The sequence below is a fragment of the Dromiciops gliroides genome, chromosome 4 (genome assembly GCF_019393635.1).
Source record: "Dromiciops gliroides isolate mDroGli1 chromosome 4, mDroGli1.pri, whole genome shotgun sequence".
Classification (NCBI taxonomy): Eukaryota; Metazoa; Chordata; class Mammalia; order Microbiotheria; family Microbiotheriidae; genus Dromiciops; species Dromiciops gliroides.
In genome coordinates, this window is record NC_057864.1 from 429,513,168 (window position 1) to 429,527,927 (window position 14,760).

At 36.2% G+C, this 14,760-nt stretch overlaps 1 protein-coding gene across 1 annotated transcript; it reads left to right on the plus strand.

Annotated features, from left to right (window-relative positions):
- The first annotated feature begins 3,429 nt into the window (after window positions 1–3,429).
- On the plus strand, window positions 3,430–14,003 carry LOC122755799 (pancreatic alpha-amylase-like). The gene is made up of 10 exons (XM_044004634.1): window positions 3,430–3,597; window positions 4,678–4,824; window positions 7,007–7,204; window positions 8,953–9,183; window positions 9,581–9,714; window positions 10,413–10,535; window positions 10,632–10,731; window positions 11,593–11,711; window positions 11,950–12,075; window positions 13,809–14,003. Exons 1-10 carry the CDS (start codon window positions 3,430–3,432, stop codon window positions 13,996–13,998), a joined length of 1,536 nt encoding a protein of 511 aa, XP_043860569.1. The 3' UTR covers window positions 13,999–14,003.
- The last annotated feature ends 757 nt before the right edge of the window (window positions 14,004–14,760 follow it).

Sequence of the window (14,760 nt, forward strand, 5' to 3'; positions counted from 1 at the left end):
TAATAAAACTGTATTCAGATTGAAAAGAGGAATAAACCTGTTTTGAAAGCTTCTTTTAGCCTTCTTACATTTAAAACATGACCAATCAGGTCACAATAATTTAGATAAATACCTTTCATACTTATCACTTCATAGAAAGTAATATATCTTATTGCTCCTGGAATTTTCATGCTAGTCAAAGCAGTTTATGTAGTGCCTAGCATGAAGTTAAAGTCAAAATTCTTGGCATGTTCAGTCTTTTCCAGATATATCCCTTTTCTGAGAGTTTCAACAGGCAAAGTGGTAAGAAAAATTCTAAGTGCATAACCCCCTCAAGCTGTGTCTCCATTGAAAGCACCCTGTGGAGAGCGTCCATCTCCCCAACTCCCAGTTTCAGGCCATTATACTTCTGCTACCACTATGCTCAGAATATAGCATGTGTTCAGGGAAGACTAATACTTCTAGGGTAAGGGCTACTAATCCTATTTCAGGGCTGCTTTCTACCTTTGGTATCTACCTCATCCATCCAACTCTCACCTAGTACTCCAAAAAGCTGTAGCACACTCAGCACCCAAACCTAGGTAAACACTTTGAGCAGACATGCTAAATCAGTTTGAGGGTAACTGACAGGTATCATCAAATCCTTTAGTGAGTAATGGGGTTTCTACCCCAATCATGTAAATACTTCCCTAGTAGAATGGAGACAACAGAACAATTTTTTCCAGTGGCCATGAAGCTGGCTGAAGCAGGTACTGTGGAGTACTTAGAGCTTGGCTTGGCATTGAAGATACCAAGTCTATGCACTGCAACCTGAGCCATCACAAGTCATCTTGACTGTGTCCTGCCACTGGACTGAGATGACTATGAAAGAGAGAATGAGTCTGATGACTTCATGCAACTCAGCCTCATGTAAATCCGATTTGTGTACAAAGAAAAAGACATCACCCATATCATTTTACCTATATCAAAGTGCTGTGCTGACACACAAGTGATGAAACAGTAGGTGCAGATACTCTGGGAGATGAAGTCACAACCCTGCACAGAGACAGCCCAGGACATAGGGTCATCCTCCAACTAAAAGCAGCCATGGAATTAAGCAACGCTGTCAGCCAGCATTAAAGCAAATTCATTAGATCCCTTTGTCTGGCCCAGAGGAAAAATAAGAGTGGCAGGTCAGGTAGATTGGCATTTCAGTTGCCCAGTACAAGTCTGATTTTAAATATTTTGTTAAATTTTCTGTGGATTTCCTAGTATATGCCAGCATGGGATGCCCAGGAAATAGGAATTGGAAGCTGAATTCTTAAGGTAAATCCTTATCTGATGTCTCCGTGGTAAAGGCAGCAGACACTAGCTCATTAAGAAAGTAGAAAATAAATTTATAAAGAGCTTGGAATTGTTACCACATTAAAAAAAAAAACAGAAACATATGAATAACAAACTTTTTTTCTTTTAAAGTACTAATGTACTATTAGCCCATAGAAATTTTAATGTTGCTCTTAGCTGTTATCAATCAAGATTTGATTTGGTTTAAGCCAAAGTCTGTCCTAAAAGACATAAATTTGTCTGTGTATGTGCTTTCCTATGAGAATTACTATGATAAAATATGACCTAACATAAAAAATTATTCATTATTGGGCAGTAAGCAATTAACTCTCTGTATGGCCCAAAGAAATTTTTCTTTACCTCAGGTTATTGTCCTGTAAGAGGAAAATAATAGAACCTACCTCCTAGCATTGGGGTGAGTATCACATGAGGATAAAGTGCTGTGTAAGGTAAATTGAAAGCAGTTTCAAATAAATTATTGTCACCATAATTATTTTATTTTGGTTCTAGTTCTAAAACACCTAATATTGTTTGGGGTATTTTGATGTTTCTAAATATTCTTATACTGTGTAATTTGGTTAAAAATTATATCAACTGAGACCAGAACACAGGCCAGGGGGGTGGTGAACATGCCTCTCCTTAAATCCTAAGACCTTGGACCACTTGACGCTTCACACAGTGTGTCCTGAATGCAGCGTCCCACTTTAAGGAGCTAAGAGTCAAGAAATATGCAAGGAAAATGAGATGACTGTGATCATCCTTCTATAGTTGTTACTTTTTTTAGCGCCTTTAGTATTACAAAGTGATTTCATCAAAGAATCATATCATGTGTGTAGAATATTATGCCTGATTAACAAGAGATAAAATTTAAAATCAGTTAGATGGTAAATAAACAAGGATCAGATATTTATTAAACGATGTAGCCAGAACTTTGACCTTCCTCAGGAGTATGTCTAGCAATGTGAATCTTTGGGAGAAAGGTCATGGACGTTTTAGTGACTATTTTCTTTTTTGGTGAGTCAATTGGGGTTAAGTGGCTTGCCTAGGGTCTCGCAGCTAGTAAGGGTCAAGTGTCTGATGATGGATTGGAACTCAGGTCCTCCTGAATCCAGGCCCGGTGTTCTATCCACTGCACCACCTAGCTGCCCCAGTAAGCTTTTTTAACATAATTTTTGGAATAGTTGCATCAGTTCACTGTTGCATTAAGCAGTATGTTAGTGTGCCTGTCTTTAGGCAGAACTTTGATCATTAACTGTTCCATCTTTTCTCATCTTGGTGAATTTGTTGGATGGAATGTGAAACCTTCAAGTCGTTGTGATTCATGTTTCTCTTGTTAGTGATTTGGAAAAATCTTTCATTGTGATGTTAATAGTTTTCAATTAGAGTTTTGAGAAATGTTTGTTCATGTCTACACATATATGAGTAAACCTTGAGAGTTTTTCAAGAAATCATGCAACAATCTATATTTTGTAATATAGAGGTTGAACTGAATGACCAGATAGCTTCTAATATATCTAGGAAGATTAAAAGGAAATACTTAGATAAATATCTGTGTAAGGAATTTAAAATAAGAAAACATATGCCCTTTCCATCCTATTCATATGTACAACTCTGGGAAGTTTTCAAAGATTTGGAAGAAGAACCAGGAATAAAGTTAATAAAAGTGAAATTTTTCTCTAAAATAAAGAAATGAACGGTTTATTCTCTCAGTGGAAGAGTCATGACCATCATTCATTAATAAATGTTTAATATTCTCAATATACATTGACTGTTATTTTTCCTCTGTGAGTGAATTATCTTAGAAATAAGTCTTGTTCCTAATTACACAACTGCTGTATCAGTATTTCCACATAAATATTAAGTTTGAAAAGCATGATACAGCTAATATTCTCTGAATAAGAAAAACTCTAAGTTCTTAAAGGTTATCTGTGATTATGATCCAGGGAAAACTTACAGACTATTTTCACCTGTTGAGTATTGCATTACTTGTAACCTTTTTCAGAATACAAATAAAGCTGTGGTCCAAGCAGGCATGCATTCAAACTAATATTTGCTGTGTGTTTTTTTTTTTTCTTTTACAGGAGTATAAATCGTACCTGAAAAGAGTGCTAACCACTTCAAAGCAAAATGAGGCTCTTGCTGTTGCTTTCAGTCCTTGGGGGATGCTGGGCACAGTATGATCCCCATACCCAATATGGTCGAACATCTATTGTCCACTTATTTGAATGGCGCTGGGATGACATTGCTCTTGAATGTGAGCGTTACCTAGCTCCCAATGGATATGGGGGTGTTCAGGTATGTGTACTTCAAAATTCAACTGATATTCATGTTCTAGACACAACGATTATTTTTAGTTTAAGCATGTAACTGCAAAGAAAAGTGGATTAATTGAAGGGGTTGAACCAGATGATCTCAAGAAATCCCTTTACTTGTAAGAACTAGGCAGTTTGATGTATACAGTCTGGTAGATGGAGTCAAGAAGACCTGGGTTTAAATCCAGCATCAAACACTAGGTATATATGTATAGGAAAATTCATTAAACTTTTATATTATTACTTTCCTCATCTATGGAATGGGAATACTAATAACAGCTTTCATCATTACCTATGACCTAGGGCTGTGAGAATGAAATGAATTAAAATTTGCGAAGTGATTTGCAAACTTTAAAATGCTATATAAATGCTAGCTGTAACTATTAAATCTTATCTTAACAAGCAGTGTTGTACCTAGGCAAAATCACTGGTTGTTGCTCTTCAGTCAGGTGTAACTATACAAAAACCCATTTGTTTACTGTGTGTTTTTTTGTTTGTTCATTTGTTTGTTTGTTTTGGTAAAAGTACTAGAGTGGTTTGCCATTTTCTTCTCCATGACCATTTTAGGCAAAAAAAAAAAGGCTCAGTGAAACTACAGGGTCAAATAGCTAGTAAGTGTTTGAGGCTAGATTGTACTCAAGGAGATGTATGTTCCAGACTTGAGGCCCAGTGATAATCTACTATGCCACTCCATATCCTAAAAGCACTGGATCTGAGTTCAAATCCTGGTTCTGCCACTTACTATATTTATAACTTTGGCCAAGTCACCTTAAAGCTTTATACCTCCAGTTCTTCATCTAGGTGGTTGAACAGGATGATATTTCTGTTCACTTTTAGCTCTAAAACTGTCATTCTACACATTAATGTGTGTGAAAGGACCTTTAAGAACACTTATGGTGCTATGCAAATAAGGGTTTCTAACAAAGTAACTCATCAATCCATTTTTAAATCTTTAACACTATATCACAACTCATTCTGTCAATGGATTTTCAAGCATTTTAAAATATTATAATGCAGCATATGATTTATGTGTTCCTAAAACCTTCTCCTTCCCAAAATGCAGATCTCACCTCCAAATGAGAATGTAGTAATCAGTAACCCTTCAAGACCTTGGTGGGAAAGATACCAGCCTATTAGCTACAAGATATGCACACGGTCTGGGAATGAAGATCAATTTAGAGATATGGTGGAGAGATGCAACAATGTGGGAGTAAGTGGATAACAAGATACTTTAATTAAATATTGTTATACTCTGGTCCACAAATCCCCAAGAGTCCTATGAATAAATTTCAGGGGGGATCCATTACATGTATACTATAAAATTATATATTTATTGTCACTGAAATCTAGATACAATTTCCTTTGGTTATATAAATTTATCACTCCAGAAAATGGTCCATTGGGCTATTTGTACATAAATTCTAGTTCAAAGTTAGTAGCTACCTAAAAGTCATCTATTCTAAATCATCTTTTGGAATTCATTAGGTACCAGTGAGAAACCTGATGGTTGTAGAGTTGGCTGTGTTTTTCTAAGGAAATTACAGTAACTTAAAGCAAGAAAAAATGCATAAATTCAAAGACTACACACATTCCCCAAGAAAACTGGATGTTCAATACTTTAAGTTTAATTGAGCATTTTATAATGTATCAAATATAGTAATGAATGCATTATTATTTTATGTACGAATGATATATGTTTCACCACAATTCATAACCTAGCCTACGGTGATCAAATGGTGGTCCATGTACTGATGAGGTTGCAAAGGGATTGGGTCCTTAATCTTTAAAATAGAATCCTTTTACTCTCTTAACTTACCTGGAGAGAAACAAGTTATGGCACTGTAATGATATGTTAAAGATGCTCCTTGGAGTGGGACTCTCCAATGGACAGCAAACCCACGTAAGCCATGTCCACAAGCACACATAGGAAGTAGCAGGCTTCTTTCAATTGAACTGTGAGTTCAGTCAAAACAGATGAATCCGTTTTATGTGAGTATAAGCATTCTTATTAAAAATTATCAAAATATGTTTCATGTCTTCTATTGGGTAGTAATACTGGGGGTTAGGGGAAAAGTAGTGAGTGAAAAAAGGAGAATATTAGCACCTTCAAGTTAGGATTGTAGGATTTGGTTTTGTCTTTACATTTCCAGTTCCTTGCCCTGAAGTGGGTCCTGCAGGGGCATTCATTATAGTATAAGTAGAAGGAGGAAGAATATATTAATTTAGGTTCACTGCCTCATTTAATGTTCTGACCTCAAACAACTACTACTATGTGATCTTGGGCAAGTCACTTAACCCCTGTCTGCCTGAGTTTCCACATCTATAAAATGGGACTAATAATAGCATTAGCCATCCAGGCTAGTTGTGAGGATCAGATGAGATAATAATTGTAACCACTTAAACCTGTTTCCAAGCCATAATAAGAGCTACATAATTGTTAGCTTCTGTTTTTATAATCATTATCAGCCCTCTCATTTTATTTCATTGTACACCTCCTGTTTGTGCTACACTTCTGGTCTTCAAAGGTGAGTCTACTGTGAGAGACAACAGGAAATAATGGGAAGAACCCTGGACTTGCAATCAGAAGATTTGTTTTTGAGCCCTGACTCTGCTATCTTCTATCCAGATGACCTTAGGCAGATCACTGACACTTCCTAGGCTTTACTTTCCTAGTCTGGTAAATTAGGATCATAATGTTTGCCCTGCCTGCTTCACAGGGCATTTGAAAGGATCAAATAAGACAAGAAGTGTGAATGGAATGTGTATACTGCAATGCCTAATACAAATATAATTTGTAATTCTTGTGGATGACTAAGAATGTAGGGAGAGAGTTTTTCCCCTTCAGTGAGCACTCCTTCCTGTTGTTTTAATGCCATAAAATTTTAAAATAGCTATTGAAAACGATATGACAAAATGGCCCTGTGTGACAGCACATGCCAAATCTTGTCCCTGTAGTACCCCACCCTGACCAAGATTGGTCATTACAATTAATCAGTGACTTGCTGTGTTGCAGTGCTCTGTTTGTTGGTCTCAATGTACTCATTATATACATACCCCTCTTATTTCTCTTCCCTTTGCTCTCGCATTGTGCACACCCTATTTCTATGCACTTAGTGATCATTGATTTTCAGGCCCAGCCTGATTTCTTTCAGATCCAGAAACCAAAGACAAAACTCAAAAATGAATTATCTAATAGCAGAAAGAGAGATTTATGAATTAAGTGAACAGATGCTGTCTAACTTCATTAACATACAGTAAAATTCATTAAATGATGATGATAATTAACAACCTGAGGTAGAAGGAGTGCAGAACTTAGTGTCAGAAGATGAGGGTTCAACTCATTCCATTGATGCTCCATCTTCTAAAGTCAAACACAATCCTTGCTTTTCCAGGTGCGCATTTATGTGGATGCTGTAGTGAATCATATGTGTGGGAGTGGTGTGAGTGCTGGGACAAGTAGCACCTGTGGAAGTTACTTCAATCCTGGATCCAGGGAATTTTCTGCTGTGCCATATTCTGCCTGGGATTTTAATGATGGGAAATGTAAAACCAGTAGTGGGGAAATAGAAAGCTACAATGATGAATATCAGGTAAATTTTTATTGGTAATTAACTAACCACTTAAGGTTTATCTGAACCCAATTTTTATCTGGAGCCTGACTTCCTTACTTGACTTCCATAATCACATGATCCTGACCACTATTGCATTCATCATTTGTGTACCTGAATGTCAATCTCCTCCTCTCCTGGACTATTGCAATAACTTCTTATTTCGTTGCCCTGCTTCCAGTCTCTCCACTATTGTATCCATATTACATACAGCTGAAAAATTGATATGTCTATATCAGAAGTCTGACCATGTCACTTACTTGCTTAAGAAGACTCATTGGTTGGGGCAGCTAGGTGGCACAGTGGATAGAGCACTGGCCCTGGATTCAGGAGGACCTGAGTTCAAATCCGGCCTCAGACACTTAACACTTACTAGCTGTGTGACCCTGGGCAAGTCACTTAACCTCAATTGCCTCACTTAAAAAAACAAACAAACAAACAAACAAAAAAAAAAAAAAGAAGAAGAAGACTCATTGGCTCCCTAGTACCTCCTGGACCTAATACAAATCTTTCTTTTATCAAGTAAAGCCCTTTCCCATTTGGGCTCTGTCTGGCATTTCAAATTGATTACATATTCCTTACCCTCAACCACCCTATGTTTCACCAATACTCATCTGCTAATTACATACCTTGTACATGACATACTCTTTCTAAACACTGCCTTTGTTTGGAATGTTCTCCCTCTCATTTCCACATCTTGGAGTTCCCTTCCAGAATCTTACATAAATTCTGTCCTGGCCCTTCCAGCTTATAGTGTTTTCACACTTCCTTCCTTCCCCACAATGAATGTGCATTTACTCATATATGTGCAAGTTATGTATGTACATGTTTTACTACCAGGATAAAAGTCAAGGCTGTTCAGGAATGTTTTCTCTTTGTATCTTGGGCTGACAGCACAATGTCTCCCACATAGGCCCCTAAGACATGCTCATTGGTGACAGCTAGGTGGGACAGTGGATAAAGTACTGGTGCTGGAATCAGGAGGACTGAAGATCAAACCAGCCTCATATACATACTACCCCTGTGACCTTGGACAAATCACTTAATCCCAATTGCTGTGAAAAGAAGCAGACAGAAAAAGGAAATGCTTACTGAATTGAACTTCATCAATGTAGAAAATTCTCTAGAAGAATTGCCATGATCTATCACTTAAAGGAGTTCCATAAAGGACAGAGACCTTGTATGACTTGCTTAGCAGCAGAATTTGAAAAAGTTCTAAATGATTACCAACCCACAATTCCATGAACACTACCAAGGTGCCTTATAGACACACAAGAAATTAGAGGATTATAAGATTTAGATATGGAGAGAAGCAGTTGAACCATGGAAATAAAAGTCCTCATTTTACAAATCTGGAAATGAAGACCCAGTTCCTGACTCCAGAGTCAGGGGTCACTTTTCCTTATATCACACTAAAGGGAAATGTAAAGCTTCCCCTAGCCCAGACTTCTTTAAATGTGGTTTGGGACCCTGTGTTGGGTCACCTAATTGAATGCTTGGGTCAGGAAAAATTATCAGTAAAGGTGGGATTTTTATATGTAATTTACATAACTATCGCATCAATATTTCCTATGGGAAAAGTGTTTGTGAATAGAAACATTTAAGAAGCCCTTCCCTAGCCAAAATGCCAAAGTGCTCTGTGCCTTAGTTGTTTAAAATGAACACTTCAAAATGGGAAGGAAAAAGATGATCTTGCCCCTGTATCACACATGCCAATATTGTTTGAACAGGTTAGAGACTGCCGTTTGTCTGGTCTTCTTGATCTTGCCCTGGAGAAAGATTATGTGCGAACCAAGGTTGCTGATTATATGAACCACCTGATTGGCATTGGTGTGGCTGGCTTCAGAATTGATGCTTCCAAACATATGTGGCCTGGAGACATGAAGGCATTTCTGGATAAACTCAACAATTTAAATACAAACTTTTTCCCTGAAGGATCCAGACCATTCATTTACCAGGAGGTACTAAGATAAAATGTGTTGTAAAGGCTGGGGACAGAGGCTGAGTGACAGAAGAATATGCATGCAATGATTTTATTTATTGTTGAAAAATGAAAATTTTGATTAAATATGTTTTATATAGGCATGCCAATTATGAATTAATCCTGGTTATGTGGGCCTGCATTGGGTCAGCATTTTCACAGGATAAAAATTAAAATTGCCTAGATAAAAATTGATGCTTTTTAATATTATCCGTCAAGATTGGAAAAATTCAAGTCATCTCTTCAAAGAAGAAAATTAATTTGAATATTTAAATAGCATATAGCATTAAAATGGTTGACACAACATGTTAAAATGATGATAAAAGTATTTTTAGAGTTTCGATGGAAAATCATATTTTTTTCCTGATTTCTCCTAGGTAATCGATCTTGGTGGTGAAGCAATTAAAAACAGTGACTACTTCGGAAATGGTCGGGTTACAGAATTCAAATATGGTGCAAAACTGGGCACAGTTCTACGCAAGTGGAATGGAGAAAAGATGTCTTACTTGAAGTAAATGAAAAAGGGGGTTCCCCTTCAGACTACTGCTCAAGGAAATCTTCACCTCAGTGTGCAACAGTTGTAGGAATTTGTTCCCAATATTAATTGGGAGAGTTCTGCTTGGATATTAATTAATCATTGGTTTTACTCATAGAGGTCAATTTGAAAACATGCCTTTTCAGAAAGCTAAGACAGAATCATTAGGCTTTATTTTGAACAGGATAGAATGAAAATGTATTTGGTAAATGCTTATTTTTTATAATGTACACCACAACATGAACACAAGAATTTAAAAATCATAACAATATAAAAATAATATGTTGCAGACTCAGCATGACACCCTTCTTTAATACAGATTCTACAACACAAACATGATAGAATTACCTAACATATATATGACTCTCTAAGGTTTTAACTTAACTCCAGAGTGTTAGAGTTGAAAGAAACTTTAGGGAGTCAAACTCATTTTTACTGATATGGAAATTAAGACCCAGAATAGTGAGGTGACTCATTTGAGGTTAAATTGTTAGTAAGTGGTTGTCAGAATTTGATCTCAGTTCTTCTGACTCTCAGTCTTCTTCTCTTTCAATCATGTTATGGGCATTCTGCATAAAGGAATCTGTTTGTTTGTGATAAGGAATGCCCTAAAGGGAGAGAAGACCAAAAAAAAAGTCAGTCACAAGAAAAACACTCCATATTTCTTTGTACAGGAACTGGGGAGAAGGTTGGTCCCTCATGCCCTCTAACAGAGCACTTGTCTTTGTGGATAATCATGACAACCAGAGGGGCCATGGAGCCGGTGGAGCTTCCATTCTTACCTTCTGGGATGCCAGGTATGTGGTAGAGTCCTCTACCTGTGTTGGTAATCTTCCTAATAGTCTCCAAAAATGTTCTTCTTTTGTGTGATGCCCACTTTTTATACCTTCTAGACTCTACAAAATGGCAGTTGGATTTATGCTTGCTCATCCATATGGAGTAACCAGAGTGATGTCAAGCTACAGGTGGACAAGAAATATTCAGAATGGACAGGTATTTTTGATTTCAACAATTAGAAAGTATGTACTAGATAATGAGCCCTGTGGGGAGGCACTGAAGGAAGAAATAATACCTGATCCAAAATCAGTTTTTTAAAGATATGCCTACCATGCCAGTATCCAGGGACATGAAGCAATATAAAATCTAAACAGGCATGGATTCTTCCGGTTACTGAGCTCACAATCACTTTGGAAGGTATGATATGTCCAGGGACAAGTACAAAATGAAATTGTACTCATCAAGTGAGAGAGAGACAGAGGGAGAGACACAGAGAGAGAGAGACACAGAGAGAGAGAACAAAGCAAAAACGGGGTAGAAGAAAGAGTTTAACAGCCTGAAAGAACCAAGGAAGGTTCATGATGAGGATGACATTAGACCTGGGCTTCAAAGTTGGTTGGAGACAGGACTGGATTCTAGCTACAGTGATTACCATTGAATTCTCTCCCTAAGGTAAACATATTGAAAGTATTCAGGGGGTGGCAATTAGTGCAGCTTGGCTAAGTCATTAAGTATGTGGAATAGAGTAGTAAGAGATAAGAATGGAAAGATATAATGGTCTCAGATTGTAAGGGTTCTGAAAGTCAGGCTGAGGAATTTACATTTGTTCAAAAGGCAATATGGAGTTAGTGAGGAATTGTAAGCAGAAGAGTGACACAATTTGTGAACAGGATCATAGATTTAATCCCAGAAAAGACTTTACAGGTCATGAAGAAAGTGTGTCCCAGAGTAATTTGTCCAATTTACCTGAGGAGAAAGATCAGAAGCTGAACTCAAATCCAGAAACAAGATAAGGGAGAGGGAAGACCCAAACAAATGGACTCACTGATACTCATGTCTATGTTTTGAAAATTTAAGGATGCTAATGATTGGGTTGGACCTCCCAATGATAATGGAGTCATTAAAAGAGTAACTATCAATGCAGACACTACTTGTGGCAATGGCTGGGTTTGTGAACACAGATGGCGTCAAATAAGGTAAAAAAGCTTGGTTGCACCTGACTGACACCTTTCTCTTAACAACTGATATTAAAGGTATCCCAAACTTTTAGTCTAGTATTATTATCTTTAATATCTTAAAACTGTTCTAAGAATTGTGCTCTGTATGAAACTATATACACAAACACAAACAACAACAACACATTCAAAAAGAGGGGAGAAAGGGGGATATGCAAATCAGATGTATTTAGCAATATTTTGTATATTTTGTTTCTAGGAATATGGTTATTTTCCGTAATGTAGTTGATGGTCAGTCTTTTACCAATTGGTGGGATAATGGAAGTAACCAAGTGGCTTTTGGTAGAGGGAATAAAGGATTCATCATATTTAACAATGATGACTGGTAAGTAGCAGTGATTTTTTTTTGTTTCTTTTCAATATATGCTTGACTGATCATTTTTTTTCTCATCCCTAATGCTTTTATTGATAATCCAAAGTATATCTGAATGAATTAGAATAGGTGGTAGATGGTATAAAGAAAGGTGAAAGGAAAGGAAAGGAGATTGAAAGGGGAAGGGGAAAAAATTTCTAAAATCAAGATTTCATGAAGTACAGGGTGGGGCATAGGTCACCCCTATTAAATAGCTCTTTTTTGTTTTGTTTTTGAGTTACCATACCATGGCATCATATACAGTATATAGAGGCGTCGATTATATATTGTGTGTGAAAAAGCAGATTTTTAAATGGTGAAAAATAAAGGAAAATAATTTTGAAAGTGTTACAAAAACATTAGATACCTTCATAACATTTGGCACGCCCTGTATATTCTGAGGTCACTTCTAACTTAAAGGAATTCCCTCTTTTATCCATTCTACATACTTCATACTATATTTGAAAACAACTAAGGGAGTATTAATGAGGAAGATGTTGCTGTCTATCTTCTACTGCCCCTAACAAAAGAATGTCATAGCTTTTATCAGGTTTTGAAGTTCATATTTATTCTTAAAACTTCTAAACTCATTAATTATTTTTCTTTTGAATATGTTTTATTGATGCCTCTTATTTTGACATCAGTCATTTCTTAATATGGCCATTCAGTAGAAAGCTCCCCTTGTATCAATGATGACCACAATCACAACAGCCATAACGTACAGTTAATAAAATCAAACTGCCTCTGAGAACAATACAGTGAATGTGTTCTTACGGAGAACAGAAAATGAGGATGGAGGGGTAAAAAATAGAAAATGTTAATAGTTACTATAGGAATTATGATAATACCAGTTAGAGTTGGGAATTATTGTCTTTCTGGTTGAACATTTGGGAAATATTGCTTAAATAACAAGAACTGCCAACTTGCCTTCCAACTTCTCACACCTCTTGCTAAGAAGAATTTAGAAAAGTCATGTAAAGGTTTTCTAATCATGTGGCCAGGTGGTTATGCCTTAGCATATTCGAGCCTTTAACAGACTTATATTCATGACTCTTCCATATGTGGAAATGTCTTCTACCTCCAAGTCTTAGCCTGCCAGTCTACTTAATGAAATAAGAGAAGAAAAACAAATCAAGCAACTATACTACCATGTCAAAAATCACAATGGTTTGGCTTTTTAATTCATGTCTTCCGTGTGCAGTGACATCAGAGTACATTGACATAGGATGACTTTACAACTCAATCACTGAAGCAACAGAAGATTGTTTTTAGGCTTCAGTTTAAAACAATTTTTGCTTCCTCAAGGAAAACATTAAAAATGATCAAATTCAAATTATTGGAAGTAATCAGTCTTTCCTAAATGGAAGTAACCAGTGCTTAGATTGGAAATATTTCCCTTTATCAAAAAATTCATAATTTAAACAATTTTTAGATACTAATTTTCTGAAGTGTCCACCCTTGTCATTCAATTCATCTTCTAACATTCTAAGGAGTTATTTCCTACCCTTATGGTTTCTTTAACTCACTTGGAGATTCCCTAGATTATTAGAGACATTTCTCAGTCTAGAGCCCTGTACTTATAGGATTTATACTTAAGGCACAGACATACTCATAATCTAAACATCTTGGGCAGCCATTTTTGTATGGTTTTCAAAACCCATTTCATATTCTTGCTTTATAGTGATGATTTGCCTTTTGTTTTTCAGGGCATTGTCAGTGACTCTGCAAACTGGTCTTCCTGCTGGAACGTACTGTGATGTGATTTCCGGAGACAAAACCAATAACAGTTGTACAGGAACTCAGATCTACGTTTCTAGCGATGGTCGTGCTTCCTTCAGTATTAGCAACACTGCTGAAGATCCATTCATTGCCATCCATGTAAATGCTAAATTGTAAATAACATTTCCGGAAGCAACAAGCAAAAGATATCTATAATGACCAATTCCCTCTTCATAGATCTGTAATTGTACTAAGAGTCCAGAAATTATCTTCTACATGATATAAAAATCTGTCAAAATAAGCCTAACAGCTTAACATTTAAAGCACATCTTTATGCAATAATTAAAATGTTATGAATATATCTTCTATTAAATCCAATTAAATGTGACATGGAAAAAATAGCAAAAATATGTGAGTCTTTACTATGAATCTTGCATTCTTTTTTTCCTCATTAATGAAAAACAAGACTTTTACTTGTTTCTTTTATTTTTGGACAAGTTTAATGGGGGCAAAATTCATCAGACTTGTTCATATTTTCATCTGCCAAGGAATATTTCTTAAATTAGCAGGAAGAATGATTCTGCTTTTGATGAAACAGTATTTTGACTTATGAATGGCACCTCGAATGGGATTATAAATATTAAACAATCCAAATACCTATATAATACATGTATTTTCTCAGTTGGTCTTTTAGCCTCTCCTTATTCTTTTAGTGCTATATTAGACCTTAATTCCTAATTCATATCATGTACAAATTTAATAAGTATGTCTGCTATATCTAAATCTAAGTTATTAATAATAGCTAGAGTTGACTTAATTCTTTAAGGCTTGCAAACATTTCACAAATTTTATCGTCACAATAGCCCTTGAGCTAGATGGTATTATTAGCACTCTGATTTTACAGATGCGGAAACTGATATAAATACAAGTTAACTAAGC